The following is a 23,838-nucleotide window of genomic DNA, read 5'->3' on the forward strand; positions in this document are numbered from 1 at the left end:
GCAATCACATAATAGTTAATGGGTATGGTGGTGTAGTAGTTACATTATCTAGAGAATGAGAGTTCAAATCCCACCATGTTTAAAAGAAATAATCTGCAAGTTAGAAGCTGGTATTGGTAAAAGTGACCATGAAACTGTTGGATTGTTGTAAAAACCCAACTGGTTCGCTGTCATGTCCTTTATGGAAGGAAACCTATTTTCCTTACCTGGTCTGGCCTCTGTGACTCCACTTTACTTTTAACTGCCTTTTGAAATGGATGAGCAAGCCCCAGTTGTATTATTCAGTTGCATTGAAGAAGGCTGCCCACTATCTCATTATCAGGATATCTGGGGGTGGGCAATAATAGTACCTTTGTTGCCACTACGTGTCTCCACTTTCTCTGCTACAATTTGGGCTAATTTCCAGAATTCTTTATTCAGATTGTTCTCAATAAACTACTTCTATTGACAAGTATACATTTCTCATCTGTGCTATTTCTGCAGAGTGTGTCTGCCTCATTGGGTTATGTACAGGAACGGATGTACCTGCCACACCTTGTGCTCCAGAACAGATGCCACCATGTAGTTCAGGCTAAAAGTACTCATTTGTATTTATTTAATAGAAGTGTCGAGGCAAAATTTTCAAATGTCACAAAACTTGGAAGCATTGTGAGGAGGATTGTGATAGACTTCGAGAACAGGCTGGTGGAATAGGCGGATATGTGGCAGATGAAATTTAATGCAGAGAAGTGTGAAGTGGTACATTTTGCCAGGAAGAAAGAGGAGAGACAATATAAAATAAAGGGCGCAATTCTAAAGGGGATGCAGGAACAGAGACACCTGGGGGGTATATGTGCACAGATTGTTGAAGGTGGTAGGGCAGATTGACGAAGTAGTTAAAAAGGCGTATGGGATTTTTGGCTTTTCTAAATAGAGACTAATACCCTCATGTTTTACATTTTACACAGTGTGCTTTTTTTTTTTCAGTTTTAATGTTTATAATTTGAAATTGGCTAACTATGCAGTAATTATGGAGTACAAAAGCAAGGAAGTTATGATGAACCATTATAAAACTGTGGTTCAACCTCAACTGGAGTATTGTGTCCAATTCTGGGCACTGCATCTTAGGAAAGATGTGAAGGCTTTAGAGAGGGTGCAGAATAATTTACGAGACTGAATCCAGAGGTGAGGGGCTTCAGTTACGTGGATAGATTGGAGAAGCGGGGTTGTTCTCCTTATAGAAGAGAAGGTTAAGAGGAGATTTGATCAAAGTGTTCAAAATAGTGAAGGGTCTAGGCAGCATGGATAGAGAGAAACTGCTCCATTGGTGGAAGGGTCGCGAACCAGAGGACACCAATATAAGGCAAAAGAACCAACAACGAAATGAGGAAAGAATTTTTTACAGAGTGAATGGTTAGGATCTGGAATGCACTACCTGAGAGTGTGGTGGAGGCAGATATAACTGGGACTTTCAAAAGGGAATTGGATAAGTACCTGAAGAGAAAAATATTGCAGGGTTATGGGGAGTGGGACTAACAATGCTTTTGCAGAGAGCCGGCACTGACATGATGGGCTGAATGGCTTCCTCCTGTGCTGTAACCATTCTCTGAAAATGTAGGTTAAATCGCATCCAGTATTTCACTTAACTTCATGCCATCTATTCTAAAATAATGAATTTCAAATCTTAGCAGTTCTCTCCAATAACTTTTCAATAAATTGGTGTGAGGGAAGGTGAAAATATATCCTTCACAATTAAACGAAACAAAATACATTGATCAAAACCCATGTCAAAGATACTTGTACCATCACACAAGCTGAATTTAATTACCAGTCATTCCCCATTCAGGTCTTGAATATTGAATAAATCTCTCGTTAAATCTCTCGTCGTTCTCGGGTAGTTCAGGCAGCAGGGTTTGTACCTATTCTGTCTCTTTGTTTAGTCCCATTTAAAGACTTGCTTATCTTCCAGTGTCTGGTTCTGTGTTTACATTGACCTATCTTTTCTCTTTTACGGTTAAACCCTAATCTTGTACTTCTTCTGACTTTCATCCTGTAAGAAAATCTTTTTTTTGAGTATGAGAAAAAAACTTCCCCAGTATTATGTGCTTAAATTTAATGTAAAGTAACTTGTTGCTAAGTGCAGGATTTCAACTTTGGCGCGTGAGATAATAGATAGGCACTTGGGACACTTCTGTTTTGATTGTAATGTTCTTTTCTGTTTTTGTTTTGATGTAGGAGTTCTGCTTCCTGAGCTGGTGGTTTGTGTTGTGCTGCTTCTCACTAAAAATGCTGGACTGATGCAGGAGGCTGGGGCCATCCCTCTGTTGGCTGGATTGTTGGAACATTTAGACAGGTTTAACCAACTGGCACCTGGCAAAGAGAGGGATGATAATGATGATTTAGCATGGCCTGGAGTAATGGGTATGTCAGTTTAACTGATAGTCTGAATAAAATAATGGACAAACTTGGTTGGGCCTTAAAGTAATTACCTGAAATCCAGAGGCGACATGAACATACGAATTAGGAGCAGGAGTAGGCCACTCGAGCCTGTTCCACCATTCAATAAGTTTATAGATGAACTGATTACTCCACATTTCCACCTACCCCCGATAACCTTCCACCCCCTTGCTTATCAAGAATCTATCTACCTCTACCTTAAGAATATTCAAAGATTCTGCTTACACTGCCTTTTGAGGAAGAGAATTCCAAAGACACTCAACGCTTAAAAATAAAACAACTTTTTTTTAACGCAGCGAGTGGTTAGAATCTGGAATGCACTGCCTGATAGTGTGGTGGAGGCAGATTCAATTGTGGCTTTCAAAGGGAATTGGATAATTAACTGAAGAGAAAAAAATTTACAGGGCTACAGGGAAAAGGTGGGAGAGTGGGACGAGCAGAGCTACTCTCTCACCGGGCCAAATGGCTGCCTCCTGTGCTGTAACCATTCTATGATTCTAAAAAAATTACTTGAACTGGGGTTAAATTGTCATTTAAATTTTAACTGTAAGCTAGAGATTTACAGATTTTTTTTTTTGAATTAAGCCATGAATTTTTCAATGTCTGATTGACAGGTTCATTCTTCACAAATCAGAGCTTAAGGAATAATGAGGAGGTGACTCTAATTAGAAAAGCTGATCTTGAGAATCATAATAAAGACGGTGGTTTTTGGACAATAATTGATGCAAAGGTTTATGACATCAAAGATTTCCAGACACAGTCGTTGAGTGGGAGCAGCATACTTGGTGAGATTAATTTCTAATATTTCAAAGGAATTTCACTGATTATAGTGAACATGACGAGGTGGTTGACTCTGATTTAATTCAGTCACATTGTACCACACAATCCCCATTTCCCTGTTTTTGGCTAACATATTCCAACTTATATCATGAAACACAAACCTGGGAACCTTCATAAATACAAAACCTTTTCTAGTGGGTCTTTTGCTGCTTAAAAAAAAAAAATCTGACTTTTTTAAAAGTCAGTCAAGATTTCTGTAAAAAATTTTTTTTTTTACCATAACATGGAGAGTACTTTGAACATAAAAGGGCTTCTTCCCTCTCCGCTGGACTTGACCTTGTAGACAGGCAGCATAACAATAATAGTGCTGGCTACCCAGCTAGATATTGGTTTGTGTTCAAACTTTAGGATTATCATTCAGGACAAGTTATTACATGCTTATGTGCAGATAATTTTTTTCCGCAAAATTGTTGCACACTGGCAGGTCAGGATAGCATATTAAGCACTTCCTACTCAGCCCTAACAATGCGAATTCATCCCAACTGCAAAGCAAAGCACCTACTGCACTGGTGGAACGTTTCCATTTCCCACACTAGCCCTATTCTGTGCATATGACTGCCAGCTAGTGTAGAATTATGACTCCTTTCTGTCTTAGACACATATTCAAAAGGGAATTGGTTGAGACCATCAAACCTAATTTCACTTGTAGGACCTGTGTTGATGCTATTTGTAGTGCAACGGACGTGTGCAATTACAGTACCTATTTGCAATGCTATGGGCAGTTAATAAGAGCTCCAAGCAGACTTGTACAGAATGTAATTTACTGGTCTTTTGTACTGCTGTGTCCAATGATTGGAAAAGGGTTAACAGGGAATGGAAGCTTGACTATGTACCTGACTGGAGTTTTGATCGACTGACGAGGAGATTGCCTAAGTTTTTTTCTTAAACGGGAGGTGTTGGGCATTAAAAACTGATGCAAGACTGCTTCTTTGAGATGGTTTTGCTAAGTTTGGAAGAGTGATGGCTGAGCCGATGTTGACAGTAGTCATATTGCTCTTTTCAAGCCATGCGAGATATGATCCCAAAAGCGCATTGAAATGATGGCATTAGGGCCATTATAGTCAGGAAAGAAAAGGAACAGTTCTCCCATCAGTCAATCCAAGTAGTGACAGAGGAGTGTTCTAACTCACTCTGCTTGTGCACTTGCATTTTAATAGCTTTTATCGTCACCCTTGTCCTATTTCTTTAAAAAAAAACCTTTTTTGTAAATAATGTCTTTAATTTCTTATGACTCACTTCAAATACACTGAAAAATTATGGCCTTTTTTACCAATGTACCACTATTGACTATTTTTTCTTTTCGTTTTTACCTGGGACAGGTACAGTTTAATTTACATGTCGACCAGATTACTTGCCTGCTTTTGGGCATGTAAGTACAGGAATTTTGAACCCATGTAATGCGGTCTGCCTGCCACTGTTCCTTGTTTGTTTTGTTGTGTCATGGAGGATTCCACTTTTTAGGTGGGGAGATATTAATGCTATTTGTCTTGCCCCACTCCATATATGCCTCATCTTTGCATTTGGTTGCATTTATGGGAAAGTAGGTGGCCAGGGACCATGTGACTAAAGGAGATTGTTTTGAGAGTGCAATCCTTGGGAAGGGGAAAAAGTGCTTAAAATTCACGTCTCTATTTTGTATCAGTTGAGTCAGAAATAGAACTTACGATCCCAATTGTGAAGAGGCTGATAAAAGAAAGAGTATTCATTTGCCCACTGGAAAAATTCAATTTCAGAAAAGCTAGCGTTTTGTTAAACACAAATCCTGTTGGCATTTCTTGATTAACAAGTGTATTTGTTACTGGTAGAATGCTTCTTTGTTGAAAATGGTGGTAATAGCAGGGTGTTTTTGCTTTCAGCTCAGTTTGCTGGAGAAGACCCAGTGGTTGCATTGGAAGCTGCCCTCCAGTTTGAAGATACTCGCGAATCAATGCAAGCATTTTGTGTTGGCCAGTATGTGGAGGTACAGAAGCATTTAGTCAAGCTGTGCTAAGATCTGCTTCATTTTATCTATGTTTAATGAATGAGTTATTTGTTCTTAATTTCCATTTTTAACTACATTTTGAATAAAAAAACTATCATATAGTACTGTTTGTAATGTAAGCAAAATAAGTATAACATTTCTAACCTACTTCAGACTGACTAAATTGTTTTTTTAATGTAGTTAATTAATTGATTTTTAATTTATTTTTCCTTGTCTCTCCACTATAGCCAGATCAGGAAGTAGTCACCACACCAGATCTTGGCAGTTTGTCTTCACCTCTGATAGACACAGAAAGGAATCTTGGTCTTCTCCTCGGATTACATGCATCATATTTGGGAATGAGTTCTCCTTTATCGTCTCTGGAGGTTGAATGTGCCAGTTAGTATGCTAACAATACTTAATACACCAAAGCCCTTATTTTCATAATACTTTGAGGGTTGCCGATCTATAGAAAAGATTTAACCCAATTATTATTAATGTCACCTTCTTTGATGGTGCATCTGCCCATGCCAAATGGTTTATAAGATTCTGTCTGAGAGTTTTTCAAGCTTAGCTCTTCAAAGCATAAGCTTCAATAGTTTTGAAGTTGTTTTTAGCAGTTAGGATCTCTCTGTATACTTTCTACAATGATTTTTTTTATATGACTGAAAGGTGGACTTGTTTGTGCTTTAATAGAAATGAAAGGTAGTTGGAAAGCCTATAATCAGGCATTTTAGTGGCTGTTGAAGTGGAAGGGCATTATGGAGTTCAGAGAGGCTTTCTTGGTTTGCCCTATTAAACAGAGTGTCCTGCTGAGCGTGGAACAGCATTGACTGGATGGTCTTGCAGCAGACAGTCTGTGGTTGCTGATCAAATGGTATGATTTATGAAATTTAGGCTTGAAAAAAGACGCTATGGACCAACCTGATTTCAGTTATTATTTTTGAAAGTTGAGAGAGAGGATTAGCACTCATCAGGTTAATCTTGCATCATTACTTAAAAAGAAATCTTGATTTTATCAAGCTGTTTTAGTAATGTTAAAGAAGTGCAGTTGTTTGTGGAATTAACACAATTTCTATATTTAACAGAATGGCTGCAGTCTTCTCTTTTCTCTGGTGGCTTGCAGACAAGCCAGATTCATTACAGTTACAATGAGGAGAAAGATGAGGACCATTGCAGCTCCACCACTACGCCAGACAAGGCCAAGCTGTATGTACGAAATTTGACACAAGGTGATCACACACAGCCATTCCTACAAGCAATTGCGGACAACACCATTCAAGACCACAATGTAAAGGTGCGTGTTTCAAACTATCTGCTTCTGAAAGGTAAAGAAAATGCTTTACTGTGCCTGTTGCTGCTTTTATCTGAGTTTTAAAATACTTAACCTTTTTAATGTACTTACATTTAATATAACATTAAGGGCTGAATTTTACACCCCCCCCCCCCCCCCCCCCCCCCAAAGCCCTTAAAGGCGCAAGGGCCTTTGCCCGACTCCACGCGGATTTTACACATGGCAAGTGGGCGTCCTAGACCTGAGAAAAGCCGCCTGCTTTCTGACAGCCTGGGTGGGGGGTTCCCAATGGAGAGCAGCCTTCGCTGCTCCAACCACACCCTACATGCCCCCCGTCCCCACCATCGACCACCCTTACCTCGCCAGGGCCCAAATGATCACCCCTGGCGAGACAACAAAAACTTACCTTGGGTCCGGTGATCCCCGACATCATCTTCTGTAGGCTGGGCTGTAGTCCCAGCAGAGGCCACCGCTTCCGGTGGCACAGCTGGGACAGAGAGCTGCCAGCCCGCTGATTGGCCGGCAGCTCTATTAGGCAGGACATCCTACCTCAAGCGGGTGGAAGGCCCGCCTCAGACCAATTAAAGCCCGGGGACCTGCAAAATACGGGTTGGATCCCCAAGCCAGGCGGATGCGGGTGTGCCACCAACTTTTCAGTCGATGGCCGGTTCCCTTCCACCAAGGGTAAAATCCTGGCCTACGTTTTTATACAAAATTTGCGCAAAAATCCTATGGTCTAAAGGAGGCTGCAGTGCAAATTGCAAAGCCGTGGTTGGATAGGAGAAACAGACAAATCCATGATTTCAGTTGCCTGCTGGTCCTAGGTCTTAGCTGCCAAGGGCAGACCAGTTGACTGAATATGCACTCATTTAAGCTATTTGTAGCATCTCTATGAGAAACTGACCTGAGTAAGGCTTCAATTTACTGTTGTTCATTGCAGTTATAACAATGGATGTCTGTGTGCCTGAAATTCTGGGCACAATGGGATGAGCATCCCCAAACTGGTGCAATTAGTGGAAAATCATCTCGCTGACCTGGGAACATGGCCAGATTTGTGTTTGGGAACTGCTTAGGGCAAATTGACTTATGAACCAGTGCAAAAGATCAGGAAATTTAAGCGCAAGTGGTTACAGGTGGTAGCTCACTTACGTTTTAAATTTCACAATCTTTTACGCTAGTTCAGTCGATTCTGCTAAGATTGTTCTGGTATCTGGGTGGATACTAAGTGGAACCTCCAGGCGATTGTGTAAATAAAATTACTTACAAATTGTGGATACTGTTACGAATTTGAGCCTGCTGCGGATACCGTCGATGTTAAATGATGTAATATGCACTGTTAAGTGCTCTGAATGTCTTAGTTAGATGGGGGTTGACTTGTACTGCTCTATATCTTTAGATATGAAAGCATAACCCAGAGATATAACCAAAATATTTCCTTGTGATCTGGACTGGATAGTTGTACGTTTTGCCTGTGCGTTCAGTCCCCCTTTCTCTGAAAGCAAACCAAGTGACTATTTAGTCAGGCATGGCTTGGTACAAAAAGTTAAGCTGCGTTATTTCACATTGGCTGAATGTGGAGTGCAACACTTAATATCAGCTTAAATAGAAGTAAAATACTGCAGATGTTGTAAATTTGAAATAAAAACAGTGCTGGAAAAACTCAGCAGGTCAGGCAGCATCTGTGGAGAGAGAAACAGAGTTAACGTTTCAGGTCTGTGACCTTTCATCAGAACTAGCAAAGGTTAGAAACTCTGCTTCTCTCTCCACAGATGCTGCCTGACCTGCTGAATATTTCCAGCACTTTCTGTTTTTATTACTTAATATCAGCTTCACTCAATACAGCGTGTCTTTGTATACATTTAAAAAAATTCATGCATGGGATGTGAGCGTCGCTGACAAGGCCAGCATTTATTTGAGCGGTGCTGGGGAGCAAACTTCTTGAATACAGCCGAGTGGCCTACTAGGCCATTTGAGAGGGCAGTTGAGAGTCGAGCACATTGCTCTGGGTCTGCAGTCTGATAAGTGCCAGTCCAGGCAAGGACGGCAGATTACCTTCCCTGAAGGACATTAGTGAACCAGATGGCTTTTTATGACAATCCAGAATAGCTTTTTATTCCAGATTCATTTAATTAGTTGAATTTAAATTCACAGCTGCCATGGTGGAATTTGAACCCATGTTTCTGGATTATTAGTCCAGTGAGATGGCTTGGCCATGTGAGCCGCATGGAAGATGGCAGGATCCCCAAAGACACATTGTACAGCGAGCTCGCCACTGGTATCAGACCCACCGGCCGTCCATGTCTCCGTTATAAAGACGTCTGCAAACGCGACATGAAATCGTGTGACATTGATCACAAGTCGTGGGAGTCAGTTGCCAGCATTCGCCAGAGCTGGCGGGCAGCCATAAAGACAGGGCTAAATTGTGGCGAGTCGAAGAGACTTAGTAGTTGGCAGGAAAAAAGACAGAGGCGCAAGGGGAGAGCCAACTGTGCAACAGCCCCAACAAACAAATTTCTCTGCAGCACCTGTGGAAGAGCCTGTCACTCCAGAATTGGCCTTTATAGCCACTCCAGGCGCTGCTTCACAAACCACTGACCACCTCCAGGCGCGTATCCATTGTCTCTCGAGATAAGGAGGCCCAAAAGAAAAGAAGTCCAGTAACAGAATCTCGATGCTACCATACCACTAATTTATAATAGCACCCCATAAAATAATGAAGATGCTGCACTTCTCCACATCAGTGGTGGTCTTATTTAACGTAGAATAAATTCCCTGTTGTTTGGCTTTTAGTCCAGGGTAGATCCTCCTTTTTCTGAACCTGCCTACAGCTTTCACTGCTCTCTATTTCATAAAAAAAACTTGACTACTGGTGGTGTTGCTGTGATCAGCTAACTCAGTACAACATTGTGCCTAAGCCCTTCTAATCTGTATTGTTTAATATACATCACACTGCATATTTATCTACTAGGTCAATGGGCAAACTTGAAATACTAATTCTAGAGGAAGAGATACTGATTGTGGGTGTCCTGTTCAACCCCCAGCTGAGTTTCCAACTTCCATGTATTCTCCAACATAAAGACTGCTTATTTTCACTTGCATAGCCTCGCAGGTTATCTCTGCTCATCTGCTGCTGGAACACTCATTTGCCCCTTTCTCACTGGCCTGAATTTTATATCCCTGCTGCCAGTGGCAGTGGTGGGTGAAAAAAATGGTGGCCTGCAGGTATGGGCTGCACATCGCCGTGATCTAGTGTGCGGCGGCTCGTTTAAATGTGCAGGCGGTTTCTCCCCCCTCCCCCCCACCCCCATCACGGCACCATTTTTAAAGGGCTGCCAGACCTGCACAGTTGAATCCTATACCCGTTTTTCCCCCCCCCCCCACCCCCCCACTACACTGTAAGTAAATTTATGACCCGTACCGCCCCAATACAATGGAAATAAATGGCCACCCTGCTTCCCCGCCCACTTAAAAAACACTTAGATTGAAGGTTTGACCTCTTTCCCCCACCCACAACCACCCCGCGCCCCCCCCCCCCCCCCTTCCAAACTGCACAAAGTGCAGAGGTCACCCCTCCACCTCGGTGGCGCTAGCTTTCCCTGGACGGGAAAGTGAAGGCGCGTGAGTGCTGGCTGTCGCATGGAAGATCCTGGACAGCCGGTAGAATCCTAGTGAATGGTATTTAAATTTATTAATTTCCTTTGTTTGAAGTTGGGTCCAGTAGCCGACTGGCAGTGTGGGGGTGGGGGGATGCTGCCACGAAGCCTTGCTGCCGCCGGGAAGATCAGGCCCGGCAATCCCAGCGTCGGGCTTCGTGTCGGGCCGTGCCGCACAGAGCCCGACGTCGGGTGCTGAACAAAATCCCGCCCACTGTCTGACTCATTTTTATATTCAATGCTGATCTGACCAGGCTCCCACCCTTCACTCTTTATAAACTTAGTTTATTCCAACCTCCTTCATACAACTGGAGAATTACAAATGTTACACCCCTGTTCAAAAAGGTATGTAAAGATAAGCCCAGCAACTACAGGCCAGTCAGTTTAACTTGGTGGTGGGGAAACTTCTTGAATCAGTAATTCGGGACAAAATTAATAGTCACGTGGATAAATGAGGGTTAAATAAAGAAAGCCAGCATGGATTTGTTGAGGAAAAATTGTGTTTAACTAACTTGCTAGAGATTTTTGAAGGGGTAACTTAGAGAGTTGATGAGGGCAATGCTTTTGTTGTAGCGTACATGGACTTCCAAAAGGCATTTGATACAGTGCCACACAACAGACTTGTGAGCAGAATTATAGCTCATGAAATAAACAAGACAGCAGCCAACATGGATAGGAAATTGGCTGAGTGACAGGAAATGGAGAGTAGTGGTTAATGGATGTTTTACGGGCTGGAGGTAAATATGTAGTGGAGTTCCCTAAATTCGGTGTTGGTACCCTTGCTCTTCCTGATATATATTGACACAAATCTGTGGATGATACAAAACGGAAGCATTGTGAAGAGGATAGTATAGAACTTCAACAGCACATGGACAAGCTGGTGGAATGGGCGGACAAGGGGCAGATGAAGCTCAATGAGGAGAAATGTGAAGTGATTCATTTTGGTAGGAGGAACATGGAGAAACAATATAAAATAAAGGGGACAATTCTAAAGGGGGTGCAGGAACAGAGGAACCTAGATGTATATGTGCATAAGTCATTGAAGGTGGCAGGACAGGTTGAGGGAGCGGTCAATAAAGCATACAGTATCCTTGGCTTTATTAATAGGGGCATAGAGTACAAGAGCAAGGAGGTTATGTTGACTTGTATAAGACACTAGTTTGGCCTCAGCTGGAGTATTGCATCCAGTTCTAGGCACCGCACTTTAGGAAAGATGTGGTGGGATTGGAGAGAGTACAGAAAAGATTCACGAGAATGGTTCCAGGGATGAAGAACTTCATTTATGAAGGTGAATTGGAGAGGTTAGGACTGTTTTCCTCGGAGAGGAGATTTGATAGAGGTATTCAAAATCATGAGGGCTGTGGACAGAGTAGATAGGGAGAAACTGTTCCCACTCATGAAAGGATCGAGAACGAGAAGGCACAGATTTAAGGTAATTGGCAAAAGGAGCAATGGCGACATGAGGAAAACTTTTTCAAGCAGCAAGTGGTTAGGATCTGGAATGCATTGCCAGAGAGTGCAGTGGAGGCAGGTTCAATCGAAGCATTCAAAAGGGAATTAGATCGTTACCTGAAAAGAAAGAATGTACAGGCTTATGGGGAGAAGGCGGGGGAATGGCACTAAGTGAATTGCTCGCTCGGAGAGCCGGTGCAGACACGATGGGCCGAATGGCCGCCTTCTGTGCTGTAACAATTCTGTGATTCTGTGAACTCTGCCCCACTCTCCCCAACTTCTCTGTTCCTGAATCTGGCTTCTTGTGCATTCCAAACCCCCCCCACCCCACTCCAACTACCATGGTAGCTGTATTACAGCTGCCTTGGGCCCAGATCACACTAATAGCTTTCTCAAACCCCTCTGCCTCTCAACCTTCCTCTCCTCCTTAACGACCTTCATTAAATCCTACCTCTCTGTTCAAGGTTTTGCTCACTTCTTCCTCGTATTTCTTTCCTTTGGCTTGGCATCTGTTTTTCATCTTGCTCTGTCAATTTTCTTGGGGCATTTCTCTACATCAAAGGTGGATTATAAATGTATGGTGTTGGTCGTACCGCTGCTCCTTTCTAACTGATCTTTGTGAATTATGTCTCTATGGATATCATGCTCTGAAGGCATCTGTTTGGTATATTGGGGGTGGGAAGCATGTTTTTAACCACACCTACAGAATTTTTGAAAAAAAGAATCCAAGTATCTTAGCTTCCATTATGGACGTTGAAACTTTAATTTTGCCTTTAAAAATGTGTTGTAAGATCTAACTTTGTTTACCGAAATAAATTATGTAGAAAAGTAAAGCTGAGCAGTTTTTTATTTTTAAAAATAGCTTTACTGAGTTTTAAAAGCATTTGGGCGGCGCAGTGGTTAGCACCGCAGCCTCACAGCTCCAGTGACCCGGATTCAATTCTGGGTACTGCCTGTGTGGAGTTTGCAAGTTCTCCCTGTGTCTGCGGGGGTTTCCTCCGGGAGCTCCGGTTTCCTCCCACAAGCCAAAGACTTGCTGGTTGATGGGTTAATTGGCCATTATAAATTGCCCCTAGTATAGTTAGGTGGTAGGGAAATATAGGGACAGGTGGGGATGTGGTAGGAATATGGAATTAGTGTAGGATTAGTATCAATGGGTGGTTGATGGTCGGCACAGACTCGGTGGGCTGAAGGGCGTGTTTCAGTGCTGTAGCTCTGTAACTGCAACTGATTTGAAATGAAACAAAAACCAGAAATGCTGGAACCACTCAGCAGGTTCGGCAGCATCCGCGAAAAGAGAAGCAGAGTTAACATTTCGGGTCACTGACCTGCTGAGTGGTTCCAGCATTTCTTGTTTTTGTTTCAGATTTCCAGCATCCGCAGTATTTTGCTTTGATTTGAAATGAAGTTGTGTGTACTGCTTTCCAAATCTTGTTTTTTTTTTATTACTACTGTGCCTGTCCTATTTTATGTTGACTCACTTATGTTCCATTGGCAGGATTTCTTGTGCCAAATAGAGCGCTATTGCAAGCAATGTCACCTGACAACACCAATCACTTTCCCTCCTGAGCATCCTGTGGAAGATGTAGGGCGGTTACTCTTGTGCTGTCTCCTGAAGCACCAGGACTTAGGTTGGACCTTTTGCTAAATCTTAAACTCCTCCTATTACTGAAAATATTATTTTTAATAATTTGCATGCCATATTCTGAATTTTTGATTATCTTCAAGAGCTGATTCCAGAATACTTTTGCAAATGCAAGAATTCTTTTTAGGACTGAGCAAATAATATTTTCTTCCAGTATCACGCGTATCAAAGTAGTCTCCACTTCTTATCCTCTACTACTTGAGACTACAGCCCAATGTCCTCACTGACTTGTACATTGGCTATCTCTCCTTTTTTTTCCTGTATATTAATCCCTATTTTTCATTTGTAGCTGTCATCAGAAAGCAGTCTCTAGTTCCTCACTGGTGTGCTAAATTAAACTTAAATTTTTCGTGAATTGGTAGATATAAGGTTTCATCTTTCTTAAACTTTGATTTATTTTTCTGCTGCCTTTAATCAGTTTATTTTAGACTGCTGTGGTATTGAAATGATGCTGATAGGAAAGCATTACACTGTGCAATCATGAGTGCATTGGTGCTGATAGGAAAATTGAAATACTGAGCAATGTGAAAGGAAATTCAGCACTTACACAGTTTGATTTTTTTTTTAAAAACTCTATATCTCTTATTTTTTCCCCTCTACTTTCCCACCACCCAGATTGCTGTTGGACAGTTAATTTAAATAATGAAACCATGAAAGTAGACATTTCTTAATTCAGGTCTGTGCTGCCAGTACTATACCCCCCCGCCCCCACGCTCGAAACAAACTTTTTAAACATCTGGCTGCACTTGCTATAATGCAAAAATACAGTGGACGCCTTTATTAAAAATATTGGAACCTGGTGTCCCTTATGGAACAAAACTCCATCAAACAGATTACTTGATGAGATAGGGGAACCAAAGTGGTGCACCGCAGTAGTGTACTGACTTCAGGGAGTGGGAGTACACAGAATCGCCCAGAAGGTGAATTCCTGATTTAAGAATGGTTAATTAAAAAGCAGCATGGACAGACCTCTGGAAGCTAGTTACTCACTGTCTGCTCTAGGAATGTCAGTGTGGTGGTTGGAGAAGGAGAGGGGAAAATAAACAAAGTTGTAAATGCAGAGATTGAGAAGTGTAAAATAAATTACAGTATAAAGCCTGCTGAATTTGACATGGTTGACCATTATTGTGCAATAAATCTGATGAGCGTGATTACTTTCTAAAAGACTAGGCTGTCGATGAACAAGATTGATTTTTTTTTAAAAGAGAAGGGCGGTGGCATAGTGGCCAGTAGAATGCTGGATATGGATTTGATATGGTGCCACCCCTTCTCTGTCATCTCTTTCCCCCCCCACTGTGGAGTTGCTGATTCAGCCATATTACTGTCAGAGGCACTGAATGAAATAGAAACATAGAAAGTAGGAACAGGAGTAGGCCATTCATTATGATCATGGCTGATCATCCAACACAGTAACCTGTTCCTGCTTTTGCCCCATATCCTTTGATACCTTTAAACCCAAGAGCTATACCTAACTCCTCCTTGAAAACATACAATGTTTTGGCCTCAACTGCTTTCTGTGGTAGTGAATTCCACAGGCTCACCACTCTCTGGGTGAAGAAATTTCTCGTCATCTCAGTCCTGAAAGGTTTACCCCGTATCCTTAGGCTATGACCCCTGGTTCTGGACTCCCCCACCATCAGGAACATCCTTCCTGCATCTACCCTGTCAAGTCCTGTTAGAATTTTATAGGTTTCTATGAGATCCCCCCTCACTCTTCTGAACTCCAGCGAATGTAATCATAACCGACTCAATCTCTCCTCATACGCCAGTCCCGCCGTCCCAGGAATCAGTCTGGTAAACCTTCGCTGCACTCCCTCTATAGCAAGAACATCCTTCCTCAGATAAGGAGACCAAAACTGCACACAATATTCCAGGTGTGGCCTCATCAAGGCCCTGTATAATTGCAGCAAGACATCCCTGCCCCTGTACTCTAATCCTCTCGCTATGAAGGCCAACATACCATTTGCCTTTTTTACCACCTGTTGGACCTGCATGCTTACCTTCAGCGACTGGTGTGTGAGAACACCCAGGTCTCGTTGCATATTCCCCTCTCTCAGTTTATAGCCTTTCAGATAATAATCTGCCTTCCTGTTTTTGCTACCAAAGTGGAGGAACTCACATTTATCCACATTATACTGCATCTGCCATGCATTTGCCCACTAACTCAACTTGTCCAAATCACCCTGAAGCCTCTCTGCATCCTCCTCACAGCTCACCCTCCCACCCAGTTTTGTCATCTGCAAATTTGGAGATATTACGTTTAGTTCCCTCATCTAAATCATTAATATATATTGTGAGTAGCTGCAGTCTTATGCCGATCCCTGCGTTACCCCACCAGCCTGCCATTCGGAAAAAGACCCATTTATGCCTACTCTTTGTTTCCTGTCTGCCAACCAATTTTCTTTCCATCGCAATACACTACCCCCAATCCCATGCGCTTTAATTTTACACTAATTACACTAATCTCTTATGTGGGATTTTGTCGAAAGCCTTCTGAAAGTCCAAATAAACCACATCCACTGGTTCCCCACTTATCAATTCTACTAATTACATCCTCGAAGCATTCTAGTAGATTTGTCAAGCATGATTTCCGTTTTGTAAATCCATGCTGACTCTGTCCGATTCTACCACTGTTCTCCAAGTGCTTTGTTATAAAATCTTTGATCTATTATAATATTACCTCACAATCTTACTTAAATCTCGTGTGCTTTTTTTCTATGCAACCTTGATGCAGGCCATGCAGCTTTGTCTGTTATCAATCACAGTGCCTTAGGAGTGGATCAAGGAAAGCTCAGAGCCATACCTAAATCAGTTGGCGATGTTTGTCGGGTGGTATATCAGGCAAAGTGCTCTTTAATAAAGGTAAATATATTTTATATATCCATAAAAGCAACTTTTCTGCTTTTAAATGCTACTTTTAAGGTGCTGTCCTTTTGGCGAGGTTATTTGTTGTAACCTGAATAATTTGCTTTACATTTGAATTCTAGACTCACCAAGAGCAAGGACGCTCCTACAAAGAGGTGTGCGCACCAGTAATTGAACGTCTGAGATTTTTGTTCAACGAGCTGCGACCTGCTGTTAGTAACGACCTTTCTATAATGTCTAAGCTGAAACTGCTAAGTGCATCGCCTCGGTGGCGGAAAATTACACAGAAAATCATCCGTGAAAGGAGGAGGATGAGAGGTGATAGAAATTATTCTTAGCAAGACTGAAAAATAAAACACATGCACCCACAAAAGGCTTGCATGCAGTGTGCATATTTATACTTGTATATTGTGTGTATGATTGTGAAAAATACAAGCCATAAATTTATAGTTGCGTTTGCTGACAACGCAACACTAGGTGGCACAGTACTAACACATGCGCAAATGTAGCCTCTTCCACTGAACAGTCATTGTCTGCAACGTTCAGGCAGCTGCCATGATTAAAAATGGCGCTGCTCAGTTTATCACAGAAAAACAACTTCAGCCCAAAAACCCCCTCAAAGGTTGCTATCACCGCCTCCATCCCACCTCCACTCTCCGCACCCTCCTGCCATTGCTTCATTTGTATAATTTCTTGGATGTCTCCTGCTCAACTGTTTTGATTTTTTTTGACAAAGACAGAAGATCCTGGCTATGATGCTGTCATTGAAATTTGGAATGTAAAGCAACTTTCTGTGGGACGGTAAAGTCAACATTTACACTGTGATGTTTATGGAGGAAATAACTTTGTGAATTTCTGGCTGCACCCATCCCACCCCTGCCTCCATTCCGTAATCTCCCATTCTCCCAATCCACACATTCACGCTCGCTACAGCCTCGCCGTTTCCCACCCTCCCTCAGCTACTCGCTCCAAACCTCGCCACTGCTCACCCCCCTTCCCCTCCCCTCGGCTGCTCGCTCCCCGCTTCTCCCCCCCCCCCCCCCCCCCACCCCTCCAGAAGCTAGCTCTAGGTCCTGTTCTCGTCATTCGCAACCATATTTGATCGTTTTCCACGCGTCACCCGAAGGAGCAAGGCAAGTCGCAAGAGTTGGTGGGGCGACGTAGGCGTGAGTGGCCGAGAGGAGGGAAGCAGCGCGGCCTACAGCTAGTTGCTGGGGGGTGGGGGGAGCAGGCTGGCGGGGGAGTGGTGATCGGGAAGCGAGGAGTGGGGAACAATCGGCCGAGGGGAGTGGGGGAGGGAGCAGTGGCAAGATCTGGAGCAAGCAGCTGAGGGGTGGGGGGGGTTGCGGAAGCGACTGGTGGGGAGGAGGGGAGAGGGCGAGAAAGTTTTGAGGCCTGGAGCGAGCAGCTGAGGGGTTGGGGGGGCGTGGAGAGAAAGTTTCGAGGCCTGGAGCAAATGGTTGAGGGGAGAGAGCGGCCAGTGGGCCGGGAGAGAGTAGCTGAGTGGGGGGAAGCGGGCGAGGGGAGCGAGTAGCAGATGATGTTTTCCACGCATGCGCCAGTTAGTCCTGGCAAGACGTAGTCTGCGCATGCGCAGCATCTCACAGAGCAGGAGACCGCTTGCTCGTGTGCGCAGCTTGGAGTGCTCTGATGACGTCGGTGGGACCCTGTACTGTCAGGAGTCACTTTGTAAATTTAATCAAAAGGTAGTGAAAAGGAACTGTATCGAAGTACAGTTTTAGAAGCAAAGTTCTTTCAAAATTTGATTTCCTCGAAAAGGAGAATGCAGCTAACTTTATGGCAATGTCTTTGTTTATATAAACTTTAAAACTTATCCTCTTTAATATTTATATAGTCTTTAAATTTCATCATTTAGGTTCAAACATTTAATCTCTTATTACTTCATGTGAACAAAGTAAGTTGCTACCTTGAAAGCTGCGTGATTATAAAAATCATTTGGTTTGGTAAACAAATTATTTTAATTTTCGGTTCAAGTTCATCTTCACTCTCACCGTGAGGGGGAATGAAATGCACTCTGTATATTGACCCTGTAAATTTTTCTAATGATACTAGCAGTATCACAATTTAGTTGTCTGGCTAGGATGCACGAGTGAGCAGAACTCATCGACTCAGACTAGATTAGCAGAATTTCCCTGAATATTAATTCTCCATGAAAACATCAGCAGTTGAGACTTGGGTTCACATTAATTTTTTTCCCCCCTTCTAATCTAGAGTTAATTTCACTTTTCTACGATTCTGCCATTGAAAAGCTGGCTCGAGTTTTTTGGGAACTTACATATCTTGGTTTATATTGGTTGATGTTGTAGTTGATTGCTTTTATGCAATAGTGGTGCATTCGGGAGTCTTGTTATATCTGGCTTGCAATTTAAAAGTAAAATTGCACATCTGTAGCGAGCACTGAAAATTTATAATGATCGCGTGCTAATGTGCATTAGTTTTTTTACTTGTGTTGCTCTTGGCTTTTTTGTTTGAGTTTTTTTTCAAAGAAACTTTGGTTACTTGTATATAAAATCACCTGTGGTTTTCTCTCAGTATCTGTTCATAGTGCTGACTGTGTGGTGACTCTTCACAGTTCCAAAGAAGTCTGAATCTGCTGATGTGGAAGAATCCAAGATTGAAAACAGTGAAAGTGATGTAGAAGATTCCTGTGTTGTACCTCTTAGCCCTGGAAGTGTAGATAAAAAAGCCATGCCTGTGAAATCAAAGGTAAGATAGTAACAGATTACTGTTTCATTTGAAGTTTGTATTTTATAAATCTCAAAGGTTGTCATTGTTATGTCTGTGGAATTTTGAAAAATCATGAGTTGGGAATGAATGGAAACAGATGGTGAAAGTATATCAAAGTATATTGTACTCAAAAAAATAAATAAATAAAATAAAATAAATCATACTTGGCTGTGAATTAAGTTAGGTTTGATTGTATTCTTTAAATATTTCAGTTCTTTTGTGCTTAATAATCAAACTGTGTAAATCTTTCCTGTCTTCTGTTTTCCCCTTCTTTACGTACCCTCTCCAACTTTGCACATCTCTTCATAGTGTGTTTCGCCCTTTGTCTTCCATGCTTTCTGTCTCTTTTCTCACTCATTCCTATTATGAGATACTAGCCTAGATGTTTTGAGATTTGTGCCACTGCAATGGTAAATACATTTGGGTGAAAGCAAACCTGTGTGCTTTTGAAATTTTCTACCTTCATCTGTAAATAACATGCCAATGTTAATGCATGTGTTATTCTGTTCCAGGACAAGTGGCAGCCCCTACTTTCTTCTGTAACAAGTGTTCACAGATACAAATGGCTGAAACACAATGTTCAGGGTTTTTTCCCACAATCTGCATTGATGGCGAATATAGTTGACTTTGCATTGAAAGAAGAGCCAATAGATGTGGAGAAGATGAGAAAATGTCTCTTAAAACAGGTATGGCAGAGTTTCCCACTACATGTAAGATTTCAGTATTAAGAAGATTTAACCTAGTGTTACAATTTCTCAAGTTGGTGATTTGTTCTAAATATTTATTAATCTGTTTGCTTTTGCAGCTGGAGAGAGCTGAAGTTCGGTTGGAGGGAATAGACACAATGCTTAAACTGGTATCAAAAAGTTTTTTGCTTCCATCAGTGCAATATGGCATGTTATGTGGTTGGCAAAGACTCATCCCTGAGGGGATAAATATAGGGTAACAGTACTTATTTTTAATTTCCTTTTAAAGGGTTACTCATATGTATACACCTAATATATTTGAAAGTAGGTAGAAACTGAGGATCATCATAGTACAATTTATGGCAGAAATGGTGTATTGTAGTTATCCTTCACGCCATCCACTGTTGAAATAATAACCTTGATATTTAGCAAGGTTTCCTGTGATTCCTTAAGAAATTACAACATTTATTGGAACTTGAGAAAGTTGTGTAGAGACCAGTCAGCCAAATTTGTTAATCAATTCAGCTGCTGCAGGTGCACATATTTGATTTACCATGCAAGTGATGGAGCTGAGTTGGTGGCCTCCTGTGATTTCTATGATTTTTATATACGATATAGAAAAAGAGGTACATGGAATTAAATGGCATAGTTATAGTTGCAAAGCTGGGGATGAGGTAACAGGGTACTTATACATCATATGATTAGGCGGAGTCAATGAAAGGGGGTAATTAACAAGATCGGTAAAGGGGGAACCAGCAACTGTAATTTATTTGGATTTTCAAAAGGCATTCAATAAGGTGCCTGACAATAGGTTGTTACACAAGATTAGGGCTCATAGGATTGGGGACAATAGACTAGCTTGGATTGAGGATTAGTTAACTGACAGAAAACTGAGAGTAGAGATAAACGGGCCATTTTTGAGTTGACAGGTTGTAACTAGTGGGGTGATGCAATGGTCAGTGCTTGGGCCTCAGCTATTCCTAATCTATATCAATGACTTTGATGTGGGGACTGGCTGTAATTTGTTAGCTGATGTTACAAAAGTAGGTGGGAAAGTAAGCTCTGAGGAGGATGCAAACAGGCTGCAAAAGAATATAGATAGATTAAGTGAGTGGGCAAGAAAGTGGTGTATTGAGTATAATGTGGGGAAATGTGAAATTATTCTCTTTGGTAGGAAGAATAGAAAAGCAGAGTATTTTAAAAGGTGGGAGACTAATAAATGTTGGTATTTGGAGGGATTTGAAGGTCCTTGTACACCAATCACAGAAAGTTAACATGCAGAAACAACAGGCAATTAAAAGGCAAATGGTATGTTAACCATTATAGCGAGGGGGTGGGGTAGGGGTTGGAGTATAAGAGTAAAGAAATTTTGCTGTGATTATACAGAGCTTTGTTGAGACCCACACCTGGAGTACTCTGTGCAGTTTTAATCTCCTTACATAAAGAAGCTTATATGTGCTTTCTAAGGGTTGCGACGAAGTTTCACTAGATTGATTCCTGGGATGAGAGAGTTGTCTGATAGGGAGAGATTGAGTAGAATGGTCCTACATTCTCGAGTTTAGAAGAATGAGAGGTGATCTCATCGAAACGCATAAAGTTCTTAAAGGGCTTGACGGGGTAGATGCTGAGAGGTTAGAATCATAGCAAGTTTATGGCACAGAAAAAGGTCACTTGGCCCATCGTGTCTGGGCCGGCCGAGAAATGTGCCACCCAGCGTAATCCCACCTTCCAGCGTTTGGTTCATAGCCCTGCAGGTTATGGACTTAAGTTGCATATCCAGACACCTTTTAAATGAGTTGACGGTTTCTGCCTCTACCACCCATGCAGGCAGTGAGTTCCGGACCCCCACCACCCTCTGGGTGAAATATTTTCCCTCATCTCCCCTCGGGTTGTTTCGCCTGGCTGGAAAGCCTACAACCCGGAGGGCAGCTGTAGCACAGTTGTTGAATATATTCAAGACTGAGATCGATGGATTTTTGGACACTAAGGGAATCAAGGGATCTGGGGTTAAGGTGGAAAAGTGAAGTTGAGGTAAACGATGAGCCATAATGTTGTTGAATAGAGCAGCAGGCTAAAGGGGATGTATGGCAAACTTCTGCTCTTATTATATTCTTGATGTCCTAATGGCACAGCTGTGATGGGTTGAATTACTCTTCTTGTTCTATAATTGTATAATTCAAGAAGGTAATTAATTTGTTACATGTGTTACAAGGCCATGACACAAAGCTGATTTAACATGACCTCAAACCCAGCATGTGCTAAATGCTTTGAAATGCATTGCAGAATTGGATAATGGGGGGAGCTTGGGAGTAGCTTGGCTTGGAGGGTAAGGGGTGGTAGGGATGTAGCAGAGGCAGCTGGTTTCAATCTTAGTGTCAAAGAAGTCCATGAGCTCCTGTACTTGTTATTGGAGGTGAGGGTGGAGGAGGCTGGGGAAAGTGCTTTAATGTATACATTGATAGAGAAGAAAAATATTTATATTAGCATATGCATGTATGTGTGTGTGTATATGCATATGTATTTGTGTGAATGTACGAATAATAAAACATTTTATTTGCAATATATATATTTTTATATATATATAGTGTTAGCATAGAATCTACAGCATAGAAACAGGCCATTCAGTTCATCCAGTCCATGCTGCTGTTTATGCTCCACTCGAGCCTCCTCCCATCCTTCCTCATCTAACTCCCATCAATATAACCCTCTGTTCTCTTCTCCCTCATTCTTATCTAGCTTCCTCTTAAATGCATCTTTACTATTGACCTTAACTACGCCCCGTGGGAGTGAGTCCTACATTATTGCAGTTACAGGTTTCCCCCTTGCCACAGTACTGAAACAGCTTTGATCAGAGTCACAAGTTACATCCTACGTGACTGTAACAAAGGTAAATTTTCCCTCCTCGTCCTTCTCAATCTGTCTGCAGCCTTTGACGAGGTTGACAACACCATCCTCCTCCAAAGCCTCTCCACTGTCGTCCAACTGTGTGGGACTGTTCTCACCTAGTTCCAATCTTATCTATCTACTTGTAGCCAGAGTATCACTTGCAATGGCTTCTCTGCCTACACTGCTACCTCTGGTGTCCCCCTAGGATCTATCCTTGGCCCCCTCCTATTTCACATCTATGTGCTACCCTCGGTGACACAGTGGCGCAGTGGTTAGCACTGCAGCCTCACAGCTCCAACGACCCGGGTTCGATTCTGGGTACTGCCTGTGTGGAGTTTGCAAGTTCTCCCTGTGTCTGCGTGGGTTTTCTCCGGGTGCTCTGGTTTCCTCCCACAAGCCAAAAGACATGCAGGTTGGTAGGTAAATTGGCCATTATAAATTGCCACTAGTATAGGTAGGTGATAGGGAAATATGGGGACAGGTGGGGATGTGGTAGGAATATGGGATCAGTGAAGGATTAGTATAAATGGGTGGTTGATGGTCGGCACAGACTCAGTGGGCCGAAGGGCCTGTTTCAGTGCTGTATCTCTAAACTAAACATAAACATAATCCAAAAACAAAACTCTAGAATACCCTCCCTACACCTCTCTGCCTTTCTACCTTGCTTTCCTCCTTTAAGACACTCCTTAAAACCTACCTCTTTGACCAAGCTTTTGGTCGTCTGACCTTGTATGATTCGGTGTCATATTTTGTTTTAAAATGCTCCTGTGGGGCTCTTTATTACGTTAAAGCTGCTATATAGGTATAAGTTGTTGTAGATTCATGGTGTACTGCGTACTCAGCAATGCATGTGCAGATGCCCTTGGCATTTTGGAGTTCAAATTGGAGCATCTACTTGCAATACTGAATGAATTGATCTTTGCTATTAGAGGCTCTGATCAACGGAAATGTGTTCCATCAAGTGGCACAAAGCTCCTCCTGCAGCACTGTAACTTATTACTTGGTGTCCACAGATCTGTTTTTAAGACTGAAGTTTTCTGTCAGTCTTCATGTGTGGGCATTTGAAATTTGCATTTTCAATTTGGGATAATCTGGAGGCTTCACTGGTTTGTAAATTATTTCATGGTCCAAATCTGAAGTTTTGAAAGGGAATTTTTTTATTGCTGAAATGTAATGAGTTTAATGGCTTGGATTTTGGACTAGTAATGATAGCAAAACTGTCAACGTTCACTGTCGTTACTCCTCTGAAACTGACAGCAACTTCTGCAGTCTGCACACATGTAGTTAAGCATGGAAATCAGAAGTTGCTGTCAGTGATTCTACGTTTCTCCAGAAATTGTGCTGTTGAGGTCCCTCCAGAATGCAATCATTTA

General features: G+C 42.1%; 1 protein-coding gene across 8 annotated transcripts in view; it reads left to right on the forward strand.

The window, feature by feature from the left end:
* herc2 (HECT and RLD domain containing E3 ubiquitin protein ligase 2) overlaps positions 1-23,838 on the forward strand; it is a 236,757-nt gene that overhangs the window by 97,748 nt on the left and 115,171 nt on the right. For all 8 annotated transcript variants that reach the window (XM_068033261.1, XM_068033264.1, XM_068033263.1 and 5 more), the window contains exons 22-32: positions 2,215-2,400; positions 3,051-3,221; positions 5,133-5,236; positions 5,485-5,635; positions 6,325-6,533; positions 13,134-13,266; positions 16,015-16,142; positions 16,268-16,463; positions 18,739-18,872; positions 19,406-19,579; positions 19,699-19,835. In XM_068033261.1, the coding sequence (XP_067889362.1) occupies positions 2,215-2,400; positions 3,051-3,221; positions 5,133-5,236; positions 5,485-5,635; positions 6,325-6,533; positions 13,134-13,266; positions 16,015-16,142; positions 16,268-16,463; positions 18,739-18,872; positions 19,406-19,579; positions 19,699-19,835 (1,723 nt within the window). The remainder of the gene's footprint in view (positions 1-2,214; positions 2,401-3,050; positions 3,222-5,132; positions 5,237-5,484; positions 5,636-6,324; positions 6,534-13,133; positions 13,267-16,014; positions 16,143-16,267; positions 16,464-18,738; positions 18,873-19,405; positions 19,580-19,698; positions 19,836-23,838) is intronic.

The sequence above is a fragment of the Heterodontus francisci genome, chromosome 6 (genome assembly GCF_036365525.1).
Source record: "Heterodontus francisci isolate sHetFra1 chromosome 6, sHetFra1.hap1, whole genome shotgun sequence".
Taxonomy (NCBI): Eukaryota; Metazoa; Chordata; class Chondrichthyes; order Heterodontiformes; family Heterodontidae; genus Heterodontus; species Heterodontus francisci.